General features: G+C 37.9%; 1 protein-coding gene across 1 annotated transcript in view; it reads left to right on the forward strand.

Annotated features, from left to right (window-relative positions):
- The first annotated feature begins 19953 nt into the window (after positions 1-19953).
- Positions 19954-21398, forward strand: part of MBP (myelin basic protein) — a 90686-nt gene continuing 89241 nt past the window's right edge. The window contains exon 1 of the mRNA XM_074876987.1: positions 19954-20019. Within this exon, the coding sequence (XP_074733088.1) occupies positions 19969-20019 (51 nt within the window). The 5' untranslated portion in view covers positions 19954-19968. The remainder of the gene's footprint in view (positions 20020-21398) is intronic.

The raw sequence follows: 21398 nt of genomic DNA on the forward strand, positions 1-21398 counted from the left end.
TTATATGCAACTGATTAAGTTTGATTGAGGACTTGTGTAGTGCGGCAGCAGTCTGTCATCTCAATGGGAATATATTTGTCCTCCAAAGGCTCAAAAAGCCCTGAAATACAGCTGTTGTGTAGTGGTTAGTGCCCTACCAATTTTTTTTTTTGGTTATAAATTGGGCCATGATAGTTTCCGGATTAGAAGGCAATTGCATATTCTGGGTATCCAGAGGTCTTTCAGGGGACAGTGTATAGCTGGTTCTTCTGTTGTGTCTAGGCACGCTATTGCCAAAGTGTGGTATGGTGGTAAGAAGGCAACCATGAGGGAGGTTCATCTTTGGGGATAAGATGTTTCACTGGTAAAACTGTCACAGTAAAATCATAATTTCTAATGTAACGATAGCCTCAGAGCCCTAAGGACAATTGTCCTGTACCTTTTACTTAGTATTCACATTCCTAGTTTTCCTTGCTAGATGTCAGATAGACAAACTGTAGTAAGGTAGAGTGGCTTCAGGTTGGTAATGCTGATTGGGTGCATTAAGTGGTAGAGATGGTCTTTTATATCTCCTCAAATATTCTTCCTCACCAACCTAACAGTGTTACTTTCACCTTGTCCATTACAACTGACCAAATCTCACTCATTCCTCAGAGTTTGTATTGGCTGGGTTAGCGTCTTGATGAAGATACAGCCTAGACTTTTGGTTCTTTAATGCAGCAATTCTGCAGATCCTAGTTACAGCTCTTACTGTCCTCTGGCCTTAAAATCTGTGTATAAACCTGAGTGTCATCAACATATCCCTAGCTCACAGCCATTTTTTTCTGACCAGTATATTTAATAATTTATATATTTAGAACTTCTGTTGGCTTCCCATAGTACCCCCTTCCAAGAAGTGTTCCTGGAGATCATGACAAATTCCTTAAGTAACCTGGACTCTCAGCTAATCTCAGAAGAAACTTGTCAGCTTTTGGGATCACAGTTAGGTCCACAACGCCTCATGGTTAATAGTAAAACATTGCTTTATGATGTTGTCTAATGTATTGTAATGCTTTTCACTTATCTTTCTCCATCATTGTTATTTCCCAGATGTCAGCATCCCTCTTCTGATTTTTTAAAAAAAATCAGTCCTTAGTTAAATTCTCTTGTCAAATCTTGTTAATTCTCTGGATGAAAAGTAGTTTGGGACTATCACCTGAAAAGCTAGCGTAGACAGAGATTGTAGTGATTAAAATAAAATCATATACTTGTCCCTTTAAGAAGGTACAGAAGGAATTATGAGGGATTTGTGCATCTACTGGGTTTTTTTTGTGAAGGACAGCTGTACAACTTTGTGTCCAGAAAGGACCTGTTACAGTGAAAAATATGGCAGCAAAGGCTGAAGACAAGACAAGGAAAATAAGGCTGATGTCTTCAGTAGACCTGTGGTATGGGATACAATACTGATGAAACAATACAAAGCAGTAAGTTTGGAGATTGACGTGTCCCTCGAAGCTTTATCCACAAGGAATGATATAATCATTATAATAGGAAACTTTCTGACCCTTATTGTGTTGCATTCGTAGTGTTCTGACACAGCTCACACCATTCTAGAGAGCTAAAATAGGAGCAAAACCCATAATCCCTAAAATACCAAAATTCACTGTCAGATTACGCAGTGATCCCATTTTAGTTTGCTCTTTAGGGAAATGGTCACTGAAAAATAGTCAGCAATTTGATTCCAGGCATTTTCATCTCTACATTGCTTACTTCAAAGGAAGAAAACACAATGCCTGAAAGTCTGACCAAAAGACAATGGTGAGCTGTTGTGGAAATGGTTGCGTTGTGTGCTTCATATAGTAGCAAAATCGGTGATAGCAAAGCTGGGCAGAGACTTTTCACGTTTCTTAAGTCAGCCTTTTTGTGAAAGTAGAAAGAAAACAAAACAGTGATGTTTTATTCCTAGTCATTTTTTAGTTTAATATACCTGCTCAAATAATTGGCACTGACTTAAAGGAAAACAATTGAAATTATCTTTTATTTTGGCTCTTGTTGGGCCTTTGACTCTTAGACTCTTTCCCCAGATGGTGGAAGTTACTGTGTTGAGGGACTTCTTACTAAACAAAGTGCGTAGCTTCTACAAATAGAAACTCCCTGGCTTGGTTTTCGTAATCTTTTATCTGTACTATTACTTTGCCCTGACTTGTTTGTGGAAAAGAGGTAAATATAAGCTTCTGCATAGGTTTCATCAGCATAGTCTGACTCAGCACTGTGCACCTGGAGGGTAGGCAGTAATTTGGCTTTGTTTTTGTTTTTTCAGAAAGATACTCTTATCAAATGGTAAAGAACACATAACGAGCTCACAAGTTGTTGTTGTTGTTGTTGTTTTAATGAGAATTTTAGTAGGTGCTTTTCAACTGAGTGCAGGACTGTTGGTGTTGAAAAATTTGTCTTAAATTTTGGCTGACTTGTAGAGTGGGTTGTGAAATATTCTATTCTCCTTCTGTGGTAAAAAGCTTTATATGTGGTGTGGTTATTGGGATTGGGTTTTTGGTTGTGTGGCTTTTTTCCTCACCTTAATTCTAACTCCTGAATGCCACAATTTTCTCTATTAATGAAAGCACTATAAGAAGAAATTTGGTTCCAACTAAAGGCTGGAGTTGTAGCCACAAGTAATAGTTCCTTGTGTCCTTGGAAAGCATGAGAAAGGTTGCAAAATAGTTTTCAGCACTTTTGATTGGCCTTTTATTGTAAATGGTTTGTACATTTCATCTCTGGGAGTAATATTTTGTCCAACTGTTAGGCCTTAGTGAGGCCACAAAGAGCATATAGCAACAACAAAAGTGTGCTCCTTGATTTAATGGAGTTATCTGGTACAACACTGAGTAGCATCATACTCAGAATGCTCAACTGCAGTTTACATTCTACCATTAGGGACTGTTGTATCAGCCATAAAGCATATGCTGTACCTGTAGTCTCTTCTTCTTTATAATTAGCTTTTGGTTTTGGTGGCTTCCTCCCTATAGCTGCAGTGCTACTAAGTGAATTAGGATTAATTGTGGTTAAGGTTGTTCATTCTTTCTGGCTCAGTGAGTCAAGTAGCTTCGTAGAGGCTTTTGAAGGACATGTTCTGTGCAGCCCTTGTCAGTCATGTAACTAAATAATTACATGGATATGCGGTTCTTTTATCTGCCTAAGTGCATACAATTCAGACAATAGTGAAGGTGTTCAATTTACTGCATATACATAGATCATTTGTACAGCGTGTTTCGAGTATGCCTGAAGTTTCTTTTGTCTTCCTGGATGCATTGTGCCTAAACGTGCATGCTCTGCATAACGTATGTATGCAATTCCAACATAGCTTATAGACTCATACAGGTTAGAAGAGACTTTGAGAGGTCTCTAGTCCATCCTTCTGCCTGAAGCAAGGTCACTTATAAGATCAGACCAAGCAACGTAGGGCTTTGTTTAGTTATGTCTTGAAAAGCTCCAAGGACAGAGTTTCCACTATGTTTCAGGGCACCTGTTCCAATGCTTGATTATCCTCATAGTGTATTTTTTTCTCCTTATCTAATAAATATTTATTAACCTCCCTGGTTTCAGCTGACATTGTTCTCCCCCCATGCACCTTGGTAAAAAGCCTGGCTCAACCTTTTTAGAAATTCACTTTTAGATATTGGAAATTTGCTACTAGGTGCTCCAAAGCTTTCTTGAGGCTGAACAATCCAAGTGTCCTCAGCTTCTCCTCACAGGGCATGTGCTCCAGCCGCCATATGTCTTTGTGGCTTTTCTCTGAACTTGCTCCAGTTAACTGATGCTTGCTAGTGGGGATCCAAAAGTAGACCTAGTAGTCCAGGTACCAGAGTAATGGATCATGCATGAAGCAGAACAATCGCTTCCCTCAGTCCACTGGCTTTGCTTCTGTTGCCAAAGCCCAGGATGCTGTTAGTTCTTATTGCTGCCAGGTGGGCTGCTGATTCATGCCTCGCCTACTGTTGTCCAGAACCCCCAGGCTGTTTCCAGCAGAGCTTCTCACCAGTAAGTTAGTCTTCAGGCTGTGCTCTCAGGATGTTTCTGTCAGCCCTATCTAAGCCATTCTGAATGGCAACCCTACCCTGCAGCGTATCAACCGCACCCTGAACTCTGGTGGTGTTTGCAGACTGGTTGAATGTTGTGTACGCTCTGCCAGGTCGCTGTTAAAGATACTAAACAGATAAAGCCCCCAACCAGTCCACCTTGTAACCAGGTTATGGGCAGATTGTGAACCACTGAGAGCTACTGTTTGAGCCTAATGATAGAGGTAGGGTTTTTTATCATCTAGTAGTCTACCCATCTAGACTGTGCTTAGATCAGGTTAGGTGCAAAAGATGCTGTGGGAGACATTGTTGAGTCTTACTAAAATCAAGGTAGATCTCTAATCCGCAAATCCTGTCATTTTATGACAGAGGGCAGTTGTGTTGGTCAGGCATTATTCAACCTTGGTAAAGCCATGCTGGTGATTCCCAAGCACCACCACCTCCTTCAAATGACATCCAGGTGGACATATGTCTGAACATACAAAGTAGGCTAAAAAACAATGAAAGTAGGCTGGACTGTGATGCTTTCTCTCCCATGATCCCTCAGACTTGGTAACCTGTGCATAATCCCCTTCTTGTTTTTCTTTTCTGGATGCCTAGCTGTTGTCCGTCTGTAAGTGACTGAGTGCACGCTGTCACAGGATGGAGCACCTGCATCTTGGGAATGTGGTGATGAATGAGTTGGGACTTCATGTGACCTGGGGGAACAAGCTTGTTAGGAACAGGATGTTGCTGCTAGAGTGATTCTTGCTCCCTGCGTGTGTTTTAGGAATTTGCAAGAAAGGGAGGTGACAGCAAAAGTGACAGTAAGTTTAATAATTATATTGGTTTGATCATTGTATTGGTGACCTGCGTATAGCCAGTGGGCTTTGTCTTGGATTCTCTTTTGTGTTGATTTAGGTCCATAATCTTGCTATTAGCTTGGTAATAAGAAATACATATGTGGGTGTCAGGGAGAGGGCATGAAAAAATCTTAAGTTGCATTCTAATATGCATTTAATTTTTTTTTTGGTTGTTGTTGTTGCTAATATGCATTTAAAACTTCTCCAGTCATGTGGTGGCTTTTTTTTTCTTCTAATCACCATTTTGATATTCCCTTATTACTTGTAATTTTTTTAGGTGGTCTTTGGAAAACACCAGCAACCCTCAAATGCAGTAAGGCCCACAGTAAAACTGAGACTTGCTTGATTTGCATGTAGTAGGAAGCAAACAAATTTAACCTGACTGTATTGTGCTGAGCACTAAGTTTATAATGACCTACTGGGGAATTTAGAGATCTTATCATGAGCACCACATGCCTTACTGGTTCAGACACTTAATTTTCCAACTTTTTCTGTTATTGATGAACAATGGTTGCTCTATGTAGTTTATCATGATGTATCAGAATAATTTTATCATGTGCTGATAGTTGTCCTTGGTTTTGTACTGTACAGAACTATACATTATGTTTTAGGTCTTAATTTTTATTCATTGTGTTATTATTTAGGCTCTGAAAAACATCTTGGGAGTAAGGTTAATAAGTATGTTTAATGAAACATTTTTTCCAGGACCAGTAGCTGAACTGAATGTAAGAGTTACAGTTTAGAAATGTTCTAATAACAATCCTGTCAGCAGAAATCAGAAATAATTTGTTTTATGTGTTTTGAATGGCATGTGTAATTAACTCATGTTTTTAATGTTTCCAATACTGTTTAATTGCAGCAAGACTTTAATACTTTAGGAAAAAATTGTTGTCAGGATTTTAACTCAGTCTTATATGTACCCCAAAATCATACCGATGATTTCTAAGCTGAGACTGACAAATCCATGTAGGGGAAAAAGTCAGATGCGAAAAGGTAAATAGTACCTCCATAGTAAGTTTTAGATGTGTAAGTTCTTACTTTTACGTCTAGTGTCTATGTCTCTTAGGTTTTAGGAATCTGCTTTTATGCTTTAATTATTTGTGAAGTGTAAAATCACATTTTCCTTTTGTCTAGTTTAGTAAATTAATCACTGCAAATAAAAGACTAACATGCAAATATGACATTGGTAGAATATTACATTTGAAGATGGCCAAATGATTAAAGGTATTTCACAATCAGCCAGCTCTGTACTTTAACCTGAGAAAAATAACGAGGGCTTTGGAGAGAGAGCAATTAAATAATTTCGTAATCACTCATGCATTACATCAATAATACTGGCACGCACAAGCATGAAAGCTGGTTTTGCAGTGTATACCTGATGCAAAACAATACAATTGTCTTCAGTGGGCTTGCTTGTATAAGAAAAGACCACCGAAATAAGTAAGATCAAATGAATGCAAGAAGATTTTTAAGATGTCAATGTTTGTTGTCACAATTTTAAATAGATAATAAATAGATAAAAAGGTTATTGTGCATATGTCTTTTTGTGATATTGAATCATCTTGTGATGATTTTTTTATTGCTTGAGAGAGGCGTTGACTTAGAGTATGTTGACTCAATTCCAGCTTATAATTACATTCTGTTTGTATAAAAATTCCTCCTGTAGTGTCAGTTGAATAAGTTGCCTGTCATTTACTGTGTTAAGCATTTTAAGTATTCTCTATTTAAAGGTTGCTGCAATTCAGAAATGTTTGAAATTATTCTTGTTTGTATTTGGTTTGCAACCCTGTGCTTTGAACTTCCTGAACAAATTTAAATTTTTGTCATAACTAAAATAGCCACTCTTAAGATGCTGTATTTTTATAATAATGGTTTATGATCTAATGATCTGACTTTACATAGAATACCAATTTTCATGAGGCCTGGTATCACTCAAGTTCCTGAAAATGAAGCTATCATTAGATGAAACTAAAAGATACACTTAAATTATTTCACTTCAACCCCTGTCATAAAGAACAAGACTAATTCCTCATTAGAGAGATTCTCGTGATTGCTGTCATAACAGAAATTCGTAACAAGAAGCCTGAAGTAGACAAGTCACAAAAGTAGTACCAGTTCACATGAAACAGAAAATAAAAATTATGTTCAGAGATAAGTGAGGCAAGAAATTAGAGTTCAGACTGAACAAAACGCTCAGTAACATTGCTGTGGGACATACATAGCATGTTTCTGGCCCAGAGAGAAGATTTCCTTCTGCTTGCAGTACCATATTTGTCATGTAAGGCCAGGCAGGTCAGGGGAGGGGAGCATGAAAAAACTATCTCCTCTGTGAAAAATTGGGTGTGGGCAGGCTGCAGTGTGCAAAGTGATGAGCAAGATTCGGTTACTGCAGGAGTGTCATGACTTGAAATGAGCAAATTAGTAATTGGGTACCAAAATTATTAAGCGCCCTTGCTTCTGTTGTGTTGTGATACCATTCATTTATCAACCTGTGCATGTCCCAGTCGCACTGGGCCTGGTATCACTGTGCGTCTGATTCAATTGTTATCTGCTTACGCCTCTTCCCCATGTGGCATTTGAGAGAGCATCCGTGGTATGATCCGCAAACCTTCTCCATTCTAGCAGACAACCAATGTATAGTGTAATTTTAAGTGCGTTAGGACTGGCTATTCATATGATATAGTTGGCAAGATAAGGGAAATTTATGTGCGTTACTAATTGAATTTAAGAGTGAATATAAGTGAACTCTGATGTTTCCAAACTGATTAAATGTTTACATGCAGCTGTGTTAAAAAAACCCCAGTTGTGGTGGTAATTGCTTTCCACTTTGCTTAACTTTAAGCATACAAAGTCTGCAGGGCTTTTAGCTTATGCTTTTAAATATTCTTGTCAAATACTATGAAACCTGTGGTTTGGGGATGAAACTGTGTTTTTGATGAGGGTTGTTTTTTTTTTTTTTAATGTTCTGAGTGAATATTGTGTGCTTCAAGATAATAAATGGGGAAAAAATCCTCCTCCCTCCACCCAGCATTGCTGTATTTTTGTTTTGGACATTGACATTAATTTTGGCAGATGCTCAAATACTAAAACAGGAATGGATTTACTAGTAGATACTTACTTATAAATGGTAAAGCATTAGAATTATTGGATGCACCAAAAGAAGATAGTGATTAAAACTGTAGCATTAGCTTAGTAAGGGCAAGTTTAGTCATTCAGAATTGTAAGGTTTTAAAATGCCACAGACCAAATATCAGGGACCACAGCTGGGCAGTGTTGGCATAAAGAAGAAACTGGTGCCATACATGGGTCACTGCCAATGTGTTTGGGAGTGAAAGAGTCCAGCTGCAACATCTCAAAATAATCATGACTACTAACTTAGAATAGCTGGATTTCCACTAAAAAAATGAGTTTATAAAACAGTTAAAAGCTGTCAGTATAACTTAATTGCTTGTAAACTGATTGATCCCTTATAATCTCAGTAAAAGCTGGTTTAAACAAGATGATACATTAAATAAAAGACTCATTATTTTCATTCACCGATAATTCATGTGTTAAATGACAGTTTTTGATTCGTGTAATTTGTACTTTAGAAAGTAACTTGTATTAATGACTGCACTTTTAGTACTATGAGCTGTTGTTGCTTGAGAATGCTATAGGTGGATATAGCTGATAGTAACAGGTTGGGTAGAAGGATTGTTTGAGGTGGGAAGGTAAGGAATTCGGCCAAACCAGCAGCTCAGTATCTGTTTTCTGAAAGGTTTTAACTGTGTTAAGGAATGGGATGAGAGGCACCTTTATTGATTGAACCAATATGATAGACATGCAAGTTCGAAATGTCTGTTGCTGGAGAGCTTGTCACATATATGTGATATAAAGTTTCAGTCACAGACTGTAGAAATATTATTCATTATTGCTTTCCCATGGTGGAGCGTTTACTGCAGAGTGCTCAAGGAGGAGAAGGGATTTTAAGGACTATTTTGGAATATAGTGTTGGAGGAATGTTATGAAGAGACCAGTTGGTTTGTAAATTATTTGGGAAACAGGGGTTAAAGTGACTGAAGAGCCTTGTATAAATCACGTAGTCTGTCTTATGTTGAGCATTAGATGTCCCAGATTATTATCTAATGTAGCCAACAAGCCAAGCAGATGGCTCCTTAAAGTCAGTATCCATCAAAAGTGTGTTACACTGCTATTCCTGTTCCCAGCGCTGCAGAGGGCAGAGGTGGGCTTTGTGTACGTCTTGAAACCCTTTCTAAGGGCAGATGCCCACAAACTTGGAGAAGAGCTGGTTAGCCAAGACCCTACCGTGCTGCGTTTGGGATGGAGATCAGCTCTGTCTCGTCCCCAAAGGGTTCAGACCTGCATTTCCCACTCCAAGGAGCAAGCTGCAAAGGTGGAGGCTGTTGGGCAGAGTGATGGTCCCTTTCTTCCGTAGATGTGTGTCTTTATGCAGAGAGAGTTACAGTTTTCCTGTACTTCATGCTGATCGCTTACAAGATAAAATAAGTGAACAGAAATTCATCCATGAACTTGGAGTTGGGAATTAAGTCTGTTTATCCAGTATCCTACACCCCAGTGAAACCCAGCTGGCTAAAAACTAGCACAATTCATTTTTTGCCTTCCCTTTCCAGGGTATTGCTGGTTTTGTGACTTTATTTTGTTTGGGACTCTGATTATTTTATCTTTTTTTAAAGTCATTTGTCAGTATATGAACAGGTTCAGCAAAAGGTAGTCCCTTTCTGCTCCCCTGCTCCCCTGCAGTGCTCCAGGTACACTGTCTAGAAATGCAGATTGAAATATACTCAGGCAAAAGGAGTCACCTGTGTTATTTGGGCTATTCTGCCATGGCAAGAATGATGCCATTCACGCAGTCTCTGAAATAACAGTGATCAGACTCTTGCTTTCTGTCCTGAACATAGCTAGATATGCTACTCCCCTCTGGTTCTTCCAGAGCCCTGCTCTTCCGATGTTTAGAAATACTCTGACTTTCAGCTTAGATTTATATGTGGGCTGCATGTATTTTCTCCTCTTCTAACACCCATTTAGCTTTGCTTTACTTAGGCTTGACATGTCACAGGCTTTTAGTCTTATCTCTGTATAATAGGCTTCTACTGCTGTCATCATCCTTGCTTCTGTTCTAGTAAAAAATTTATGTTTTTAAATATGGCTGACCAGAATTGTATCTCGTATTTAGGGGAGGTTATGCTAGTGGCTTGTATGATGACATTAATTCTTCACTATCGTGACTGGAAATATCCCCTCATGATACAATGTAGGTCTGTTTGTCTGTCTTTTTTTAATTTTCCCCCGTCAGATCATGTTGGTGACTCATAGTTATCCTGTGATCAAGTCAGGCTGATCTTTCCCCTCAGTATCTTCTAAAACGATCCCTGGTTTCCCACATCCTGTGTGAGTATGCTAATCATAAGCTTATTATCTAATGGTATGGGTGACCTCCTGCTATAGCTGTTTAAAAAAAAAGGCAGGGAGGGGGGTGTTACAGTGGTTTCCACTCTGTCTTGTGATAAGCCTGAGCCTGATGGTTAGCATTTTCTGTGTCTGAGAAAGTCTGCTGCATTAAGACCTAGGATGGCAGAGAAATAACTTCATTGTATATTGATGGGGTTCCGGTGCAAAATCATGTGAAGCTGCTTGGCTGTGTCATCATGGCTGGAGTGCTGTTTTGTATGAGTGATGGCAGAACTTGAAGTCCATGAAGCACTTGTAAAATAAGAAATGAGGCATCTGTTGTGATTACAAACCCCCCCCAGCATTATGTAGTAGGTGAGAAGAGGTTTTCAGAATTGCAACTCTGGATTTATGTTTCTAATGTCTACTTAAGCTTCTCAAGTGGGCCGTAAGTAATTTTTCACATATTGCCCTTGACTTATCTCCGCCTTTGTTCTATATCTGTAATATGGGAGAAAGGTTTACCTCCTACTCATGTGCTTTGTATACGTATGTTGCAAGACCTTTAGGGGAAGGAACTTCCTCTCTGTCTTTGCATTCTGTCTGGAATGAAACTCCTTGGTTGAAGGCTGTGGACCCTGTCGTGATTTTAATGATGGTATTTGAAAAATTTTCTTCTTTTAAAACCATTCAGTTAACAATAAAAGTAAAATAGTTCATCCCCATACTTTACAAGTGCAACTTGTTCAACAACAATATATTCTTTTGATGGGTGCTGTAAATATTACATGTAAGCTTACTTAACTTTTAAACATATAGTGGATTTGAGGTATATTTTGGTAATCATCTATTGAAAGTGAATACACTGCTAGGGTCCTTATTGAAACATTATTTTGAAATGTTGCCAGATTTTGGGTTGGGTTGTGGGGTTTTTTTATACACTGAATTAGATGTAAATGGTGAACTGCATTGGAAAACTATGCTGAAGAAACGAGTGTTTGGCCTGTCACATTCTTTTGTCTTTTTTTAACATGAATTAAAAGTCTGATTTTCTTACTAATGAAAGAAGAGGAAATAATTGTCTTGTCTACATTCTCATGTTCAAATAGAAATTTTTCCCTGTGTCTGTCACTGTTCTCTTCAATAGTAATTTGGTAATGACTGTTCCAATACTATCTTTGTGCGTAGCCTGGATAATGGTTGGAAAATCAACATTAGTACATGAAATTCAAGATTTGAATAAAATGGGGCAATGTTCAAGAGGCACAAGTACTTGAAATCATTTTGAAGAAGCACAGGAATACAATAATTGTATCAGGGTGATGTAAAGACTTAAGTGGTTTCTCATGCAGATTTCAGTGCCAGGATTGCTGCTGTTACTCATTAATTATTTAAAATTCCAAGTGCAACAACTCACAGCTTAGTGACTGTAACCTGCTGAGCCTCTGACCTAAAAAACTAAAGCCCAAAATACCTGGACTAAAATTCCATTTGAAAAAGAGATCGATTTATTTATTTCCAAGATACACAATTATTCTTAGCAAAAAATAATTTTGCTTTCTCTGTTCAGAAGGGAAAGCAAAGCATTGTGTCATTGCCAGAGAAAATCCCAAACTGGTGTCATAATATCTGTGTTTCCAGATAAGCACTTTTTCTGTGCTCATGAATGCCTCTCTACAGCATTGTAAATCCCTTTGTTCTTAAATTTATTTATTGATTTATGAGCAGAGGAATTTACAAATGCGTACTTAAGCTTCATGAGGTGTCATTTGCAACTTGCATAGCAAACCATTCAGGATGGAGAACTGTCTTGTTTGTGTTTGTGCAAATGGACTGCAGATAATGGTAACCTGTTAGGAGGCTGCCACATGAACCTTGAACCTTATTACATGTCTTAAGCCCACTCGCAGATGAATATATTGAGGACTAAGTCTCCATCAAACTACTCAAAAAATACTTTTAGAGCATAATCTCATGCATGAACCCTCAGGAAGTCAAACTAGTAAAAGGTAAGGCAAAAAAGTGAGAAACATAATGCACAAGAAGTGAGAGATACAAGCATATAGTTAAGGATGTATTTTTTCATGTCAGAAAAGAAAGATTGGGTTTTGTGGCTCTTTGTCAGTGTGTTTATCGGAAGGGAGGGACATGACTTTACAGCAGTAGATTGAGCCAAGAGGGAGTCATCTTGGAGTATGGTGAAAGGTGGATCCTTTTGTAATATCAATATTTATGCCAAATGTAACAGAGGAGCATTTATAGGAAACCCATCTCTTGGTTGATATGTTTACAGTATAGATAGATAATATATGAAGTCAGAACAGAGGGAGAGAAAGGTTGGGCAGAGATGCTTTTTCCTCCTTTTTATTTAATTTTATTTAATTGAGGAGGATATAGTGGTTCAGTGTTTTCTCACAGCACAGTTAACGGTGTCTGGAGAGGGTGAATCATCTTCTTGTCCCATCTGTCAGTCTGTTGAATACGAGAAGATAAGAGCCAGCATCCAGTGCCTTTGATTCATGTGTGTTTAGAACTGCAGGTGTGCATTTTGTCATCAGTCCTCTACAGTGTGTTAATGAAACGCTGGTCATCAAAGAGGCTGAGTTCACTAGGAAGCTTAGGTGACCTACCTCACTTTAAAAGGGAGAATATACCGTTCACCATTTGGAGAGGACTTGTTTTTCTAAGCAGAGAATGGGAAAAAAATGTGAGTCTTCAAACACAGTTTTTATTCTCAAGCTATTTTTTTGTTTTTATATGAAAACAGATGTTAGGTCTTGTCTGATTTCAGAGTACCTTAATCAAAACTGAAAATCTCCAAGTAACAAATAATGATACTTGTCTGGTGGTTTCTTGATTGCTCTGTGCTTTTTCCCCTCTGGAGGTGGTAATATTATTACTTAAAGCAAGAGAAACCTAAGCTACAGAAAATAAATATATGCGGTTTAGCAATTTCATTGTAATTGTTTTTACAGACTGTTGTCTGTAATCAAGTTTGGACTATCCCTAGCTGTGCTGAGGTGAGATTCCTGAAAAATCACGTGCTTTTACAAAAAAAAAAAAAAAGCAATATCCTTCTTGTTGGCAATAGACAGAGGAAAACTGCAATCAAAGCAGTTGGAAAAGATCATAAACCTTGGGTCCTGTCTGCTGGGCTTACCCCATGGCAATTTTAGGAAATAGCTTGCAACAGTGTCCTTTCCTGGAATGTATTCTTATCTCAGTGTTGTAGGCTTTCTCCTGTGTCATACTGTTTGCAGAAAATTGTAGTGAAAATTAACTAATTTTGGTGTCCTTTGCAATGATATATGAGGTGTATGTAAATTACTGAGCAACTGTGCCAGCACTGGGGAGTACCTTCTCAGATAAACAGCGTTTCAGAACTTGGCCCATCTCTCAGAGGGGTGGTTTTCTAGGTCTAGGATCCTTGCTAAGGCACATGCAGTTGCCTGTAAACATGGAAATTGCTGTAATGTCTAGATAGGCCAGAAGGGGCAGGACTCTGATTCGCAAGGCACTGTACAAGCATGATTAAATGCACCTGTTGGTACTAAATACCTGGTGACTTCTCTGATTTAATTATTATGGTTGCTACTGAAATGTTGGTTTTGATCATTCATAATGGAAATGTGTCTGGAATAATGTATTTTTCTTTCAGGAAGGGTTCCTCAGAAATATCATTGTGGAACTCAAAAATGAAATAAGGTTTGATCTAGCAAGGATTGCACACTTTCATGGGTAATAAAAAATTAAATCTGCATTAAATAACAATGAAACTTGTGAGGGATACAAGGCACTATATTTTATGAAATAATTTAACACTTGAATTAAGAAGGCAGAATTCCTAGGAAGAAATTTGCCCATGAGGCAGGTTACTTTTTTCTGTGGTTGTTCACATCTGTCTTTGAAGCACCTGACTGTGGCTGCTGATGGAATTAGCTGCAGGTCACTCACCTGTGCCTGCCAGAGGTTTTCCTTCTTGCGTGTTGGAGTACTAGGTTACCACGATGAGGGAATTCTGAAGAAACAGATGAGGCGTGTCCAGTGTCTCGATCTGTTTTGAAAAAGGCTGAAGTGAAGGGCCTCCTTCCAAAGAGAGATATCACACCGAGAGCCTAAAAAAACCCACTCAAAGATTTCCATCTAGCTGACAGCCAGTGCTGGACAATGTGTCAGCTTGCTTCCCAGGAAGCTATGAAACCTGGACCTGACACAAGAAGAAAAAATCTTTTGCATGTCATTTTGCTGAGTAAGTTTGTAATAAAAAGTCTTTGTTAGAGGGCTACTGAAATTAGAGAGAACTTGCACATTTCTTAAAATTAATTATGCTTTTTATTTTGTCTAATAAGATCTGGATATAGTAGTAAAATGTAATATTTACTTGGATAAGAATAGTTATTAATTTAGCGAGAAGTTTTAAGTAAATTCCTCAAGTATTTTTTATATTCTATGGCTACCCTTCCCATGCATGAGTAAGACTAGGAGCGCTCGCTACACGTATCTGGCATTGTAGCTCTGTACTATTATCCAACAACATCAGTCTGTGGTGAATACGTATTCCTAGACAAGCTAATAATTATGTTCTGATATGTATATGTAAGTACTTGCATACCTTTATTATTATGTGTAGTTCTGTTGAGCCATAATTAAGTGTGTAGGAAGAGGTAAGATTGAACCCTTATTTTACATAACTAAGTTACTCTTCAAGGATCATACTTAGCAATCCATTTGGAGCATCCTGTGATTTACATTTGGTACTTCATGTATTTTAGTACAAAGTAACCATTAATGTTCAGTGCAGGTGCTCCAGGTGCATTGGCTTATAGCCTCTTGTAACTCCTGAATTACAGTTAGTAAGCTGTTCAGCTCCTGGGCTGAAGTTTATCGTTTGTATTTAGCGTATACAAAAATTACAGTGTTCTGTGACATATTACAGGGGAAGGACAGTCTTTAGAGTCTGACGATTACAAGGGGTGAACTTTTCTCAGGCTCTTTATGAGCAAGTAAGAAAATGCTATTTTGCAGTTAAAACGGCATAACCTGCAGAAAGTGATACCATTGCATTTCTTGTTGTATTCAAAAAACTGAGAAGCATTTTTCTGCCTTTCAGTGAAAATTCTAAATCATAATTTAAACTTCTTTATAGGACAGTGTATGTATGGGAAGATGATTAGAATCTCTTATTTAATTACAAATATGCATTTAATTTCAACAGGCAGAGTAGAATGGACTAAAGAAAATGATACGATGACACATATTTCTAAAACCCTATTTTTAATCAACTGTTTAGATGAAGACAAATAAGGTACATGATCCCAACATACATGTATTTTTATATGTATGTGATGTGTAGGACTGAGTTTTTCCATCCCATTTTGTATTTGTTCAGGTTTTATTTTTATCTTGTGTTTGGCAGACAGCAAGGAGAACTTTCTCTCCTTGGGTAAGGCAGTGGCGTTTCTGTAGTTGTTGCCAGTTGGAACATGTCTTCGTATCGTGAAGAAAGCAGGAGAGCAGAATGGTCTAGCCTTCCATTAGGTTACCTGTTTGACTCCGTAAGAAGGTAAATAGATAGGAGGATACACTTTATTTCCCTAGGCAAAATCCTTGGGCTGCTTTTGGAATTACTTGAAGCAGTCTGGATAGGTGGAGTTATTTCTGTATCAGTCATCAGTTGGGAAGTGCCCGGGTCTTGGCAGCAGAGCTGATTCAGCTCGATACGTGGTTGCAGCATAGTGCTGAGGTGGCCGGGTGACTCTGCTGGCAGCATCTGCAGCGGTGGTTCACAGCTTCCTCCCATAATGCACTCACTTCACCCCAAAGAGTTGTCAGGTAGCTGAAATGTTTACAAACTTTTAGTCCTACTAAGTCAGTTTGTTTGCATGGCCTGTTATTTCCTGAGTCTCTCGAAGGTTTAAATATGCTGAAACCCACAGGCTTGATGGGGAGTTTTATAGGGGAGCTGGTGATGTACTCTGATTGCTGCAGACCTCCATAGTGCCCCCTTTCATTTTGTGACTCAAGCTCATGTGCAAAACCTTTCATCTTGCAGGATTTATGAAACTTGCAGGGTTTCACCAGGAATATTTTGGGCAAATGCTGTTGCAGTCATAAGCACGATCTCGTGCTCAGATCTCTTGCAGCAGCTTACCATTAGATGTGATTCATGTTGGATTCAAAGAAGGTTACTGTATTTATACAGTACTTCTGTTTTTGCAGTGTTTTGGAGCTTCATGACCTTCTTGTGGCTGTTTCAGTGCTAAAGCATGTACAGGTGCCTCTGCAAACAAGAATGTTGATCAGTTGACTGACACTTGTTGGTAAGTGCAAGAAGCTGCTTCTTCGCTTTATACAGAGCTGCTTAGTCTGGCAACCTGTATGTTATGAAGATGACTAAAAAAAAAATGCAAATCTTTCCAGCTCAGATTTTTTGAATAGTTGGCTGCAAGTTCCTACAAAGATCGTTCAGTGAGTAATCCCATTAAAGTCAGTGACTCAACTCATTGCATAAAGATTGGCGCAGGTAGAAACTGTAGTGTGGTCTCTTCACGACAATAAGAACCCGTCAGTGTTTAAGTCTTAACACTTCAGGATGTATTTGCATCCTGAACAGCAAATGACCCATGTGCTCAGTTTTTAATCAAGGCAGGCAGACTTCAGCTTGAGGCTAAAGTGAAAAATTAGGTCTTTTTGTTGCTGTAAAAGATTTTAATATTTACAGGCTTGTGTGTATGTATGTTTTGCTTCCTAATCAGGTATCAGCAGAATGGTGGCACTATAAATTTCCTTTCCTAATTCATGTCAGATTTTTTTGAAGTTTTTTTTCTCTCAAAGGATTACTTACAGTTTTCTCAATGTAATAGGTAGCATGAAGAATTCTGTAACTTTTACGATGCTCTTGCTACCCAGCTGGTTGCTTTTGTCCTTTTGGATAAAAAGTAGTTTTATATCTACATAAGGAATTTATAGCAGGTACCTATAGCTAACTTAACTTGAATTTAAACATCTGTGTTCATTTATGCATGAAGAAGGTGAAGTAAAATCTAGTATTAGTGTTAGTTTCTGGATAAGTGAGAATAAGAGGGGGTCAATCACATGAATTTAGACCACATGCTGTCCCTCTGACACATTCAAAACAGTGAAGGAAACAGTGCAGATTTACAGGCTTCATCAATGCCATTAGTTTTAAGCTTTAAATCTGTTCCTGTAGAGAAACATAACACCTGGCCAAGATGTAGGTGTACTCTCAAACCACACTCCTAAACTTTGAATAGTGTAGTTCATTTCTCCAAGCCTTTTTTTCTTTTTTATTCCCTTCCATGTGTAATTTTTAGCATCTTGCTGAAGGAATTACGCACACGGGAATCAGGAGTGCGTTGATCAGCCATTTCATACGCTTCTTTGTTTGCTTGGTTTTCGTTTTGTTTGCTGGCTTTGTGCAGACTTTTGAGCAGAAACTGGTCTTATCATTTTCATCTACAGTGTGGCAGCATGGAAATTTTTATTGTTTTTCTTTTCACTGGCCAACAGATGATTTTTAAATATTTATCTGGTTTAGTTTCACAGCATAGCTTGTCTGCATCTGGTATCTTTTTCTGCTTTGGCATCGCAGGACTGGAACTCGGGTATGCTCAGTGTTTCATAGGTGCAGGGTGGTTGTTCCTGGCGCATTACTCCAAAGACACCAGGGAAACTAAGGGGAGACAGGAGGATACTGATCAGAGTTCTGGTTTGCAGGTATTACGTTGGATTCATAATCTTAAACATATGTATATGTATATTACTTAAACATATGTATATTACAGATCAAGTGTAATAGTTAATCTTTCTATAAATGACTGGAAGAGCAACACTTAGAACATTATGCCTTTATATTCCACTGTAGACATTTCTTACAGTTTTGTATTCCACTCTATTTTCCTTATGTTGCAAAGCAGGTGATGAGGGGTGAGCTGCTGCTCATCATTTGTAGAGGAAAGGCGAATTTGTGGTAGTTCAGCTCTGAAACCTGGTGTATATGAATTTATTTGTATTTTTCCTTGAAAATTTTCATAATCTCACAAAAATGTGAATTGGTTGTGCTGATTTCACAATTTGAAAGGATAGGGTTTTTTCTTTTCATATTTTATGCAATAGATAGCACTGTTTAAAAAAAAAAATCTTTTTCCAGTTTGCCAATAAACTCTACCTTGAGTACATTTACAGAGTTTGGATGTTTTTTAGTTTTGCGAGACCTTAGAAGTGTGTATTTGTGAGGAATTATTTAACTGGATACAGTGATATGTGGCACTTTGATTTTAGAGTGAGTGGAATTCAGTGAATAGCTAAATGAGCACTGCAGACCCTCACTAATTTGAAAATTTATCATTGCTGGGGTGGGGGAGGAGAAGGGGAGAGTGGAGGATAGATCTGTCAGTTTCTCCAAAAGTTGCAGTTGAAATATAGGACAAGATTACTTCTGATAAAGGACGCATTTCTGCAATGGAAGGTCAGAAGTAATCAATATTTAGCATCCTTTGATACACAAATCAGTGCGTGTAGCAGGGGTTATAACTATATTTGTATGTTCTACCGAGTGTAACTGGTTAATAGCCTATTGTTTTACTTCATGCATTTTCTATCAGAGCAAAGGTCTGGTTGTCCTTTTCTCCCAAGCCTTTTCATAAGATTATGCTTAATGAACTAACTTAGCCCTCTGATAGTGAGTGTTGTGCCAGGCTTTCTGATGCTAAAGTTTTATGGTATATATGTCTGTTTATTGCAGAGTAATGAAGTGTTACTGTTAGCACCAGAAACTGAACTTTATTACTGAAAGTTCAGTTCATAATTTTGAGAGGAAAAAGTCTGCTTGAAACTTCTTTTGCAGGTAGTGTTAAGTTTCAGGACTTTAAATGTTACCTTGCACTGCATTTAAGTCGGCTGAAGGCAGCAACTGTGCGTAAGATCCTGTACAAACACATGCTTCTAATGAGAAGAAATACGTAGTGTAACCACAAGCGTATTCTAAAAGCTGAAATTTGAGTGTTGTGGTTTAACCTACATAAGCTCTGTTAAAGCTGAGATACAACAGGATGAGCCAGAAAATACAAAGAAAGAATTGGCATTCCTTTCTTATGTGCTTGTCGTGGAAGTGTGGGCTGTAAAGAACATACCCATTCTAACCTCTATAGCAAATTGTTAGGAGTTTAGTGTGGTGGGTTTTTTTAGTAATTGCTGTTTATATAATGGCAAATGTGAATTTGAAAGAACTTACTTGATCTTTTATGGAAGTTTGTAGTTACAGATCATTTGATACATATTAGACTGTTTTGGTATTTTAAATATAGTATCAAAAGACAAGGCCTCTACCTAATTTCTAATCTAGTCTTGTATTATCTGCAAATTTCACAGTAAACATTTTTTCTCCTCTGTTTATGTCTTGGTTGTTTTTTTTTTTTTTTTTTAGAAGAAGGAAAGCTTTCTGATGTTGCTTAGATTTGCAAAATAGACCAGATAAGCTTTATTTTTTTCCTTAGGATCTATCACAGATCTTACCTTGGACTGTAAAAATGCTTATTGTATGAGAACTATCTCTTTGTTCTGCATCAATGAAAAATTAACTTGTATTTCACTATAAATGTATTGGTTTCAAAAATGCTGGTTTGGTTTTATCTTTTCAGAATTTGAAGTTCTGGTGATCCATCATGGGGAACCATGTAGGAAAACGAGAACATAGTGCTGACAAGTCAACCAAGGTAAGTGTAGAAAATTGAAGAGGCAAGGCCATTTCAGAAATATGTATGCTATGAAATATATATATTTTTTTAGTGTATTAGTGTGTTTACCAGATCACTTTCACCATTACTATTTTGTAGTTGTCACTATAAAATAATGTCCTTTTCTTTAAAGAGTGTCCTATAAGATGTGGCTAAACCAGGATTTTGCTGTGCTGGATTTAATGAACGATGTGATGTTTTTCTGCGTCAGATCCATAGCTGATAAAAAGCTTCTCAGTCATAGTGGAAATGAATGAAATGAGCTTTAGAAGCATGACATTGCATAAATTTTTAAAGAGCCAGTGAGCTAAATTATGTTCTGCGTGCTGACAGCTTTCCATTTGGGCAAACATTGGCTTTATCCATAAGAAAGAAACTATTAAAAAACATGTAAAATAAGAGAATTGTAAAGGAAAAATGTCAGTCTGCAGAGATACAGCTTTAAAAATCTCCTTTCCTGGAAAAAAGAAAAAAAAGAACTGTCAAAATGTTCATGAAAAGTTAGTTTTTGCTTTCTAGCCTCTGGACAGTGTTGTGTATTTTGCACATAATGTAGTATTCTGTTTGCCTTGTGATAATATCTTGTTTATTTGTTTTTCTGCATTGTACCGGAAGAGAATTCACACATATCTTAAAAAAAAGCCATCTTTCTATATATAAAAAAAGATGCTCCTTGTTGCTAGCTATTGCTAACTTCCCTCCACCCATCCCCACCCAAAAATAACAGTTTAGAGTCTGAGCCCACACTGTATAAAGTTATTGCCCTTTGCATTGGACAGATGATGTAAACAGATAGTTCTGTACTTTATCTGGAGTAAGGTGGGTATTTTGCATTGCTGTGGCAGATAAGCAGCTATCCTTAAAAGGTATACAAACGAGAATTCATACAGTTATTAGTTCTTTGCCATCTCCTTTAGGAAAATACATAAGCACACCGGAAGGAATAAGGAGAAAACAGCAGTTTTCAGGCTACGAATGGTTTGTATTTCTGCAGTATTTTGCAAAATGGTTTTGTGGCCCAAAGTTTCAATTTCAGTATGAACCACAGTATGAGTCCGAAGTTGTCGTCTTGTAGCGACGACTCTTGTAGACTTCCCCTCTAGAAAACTCTGTTGTGCAGATCCAGCAAAGTCAAATGGACCAAACAGATGTATTTAGTCAAATATTTTGATCCTTTCTGACCAAGAATGTGAGATCCTGATATGGCAGGTATACAGAGCTTGATGGGCTGTTGTGCACCACATATCTCCTGCTTATTTGGTTAGAAAGACACATCATAACTTTTCTCTTGCTGTGGGATCAGGTGTGTCTGATGCATCTGGGTGGTAGGTGAGTGAGTTGTTGGGCTCATGGGGCCT

The sequence above is a fragment of the Strix uralensis genome, chromosome 1 (genome assembly GCF_047716275.1).
Source record: "Strix uralensis isolate ZFMK-TIS-50842 chromosome 1, bStrUra1, whole genome shotgun sequence".
Classification (NCBI taxonomy): Eukaryota; Metazoa; Chordata; class Aves; order Strigiformes; family Strigidae; genus Strix; species Strix uralensis.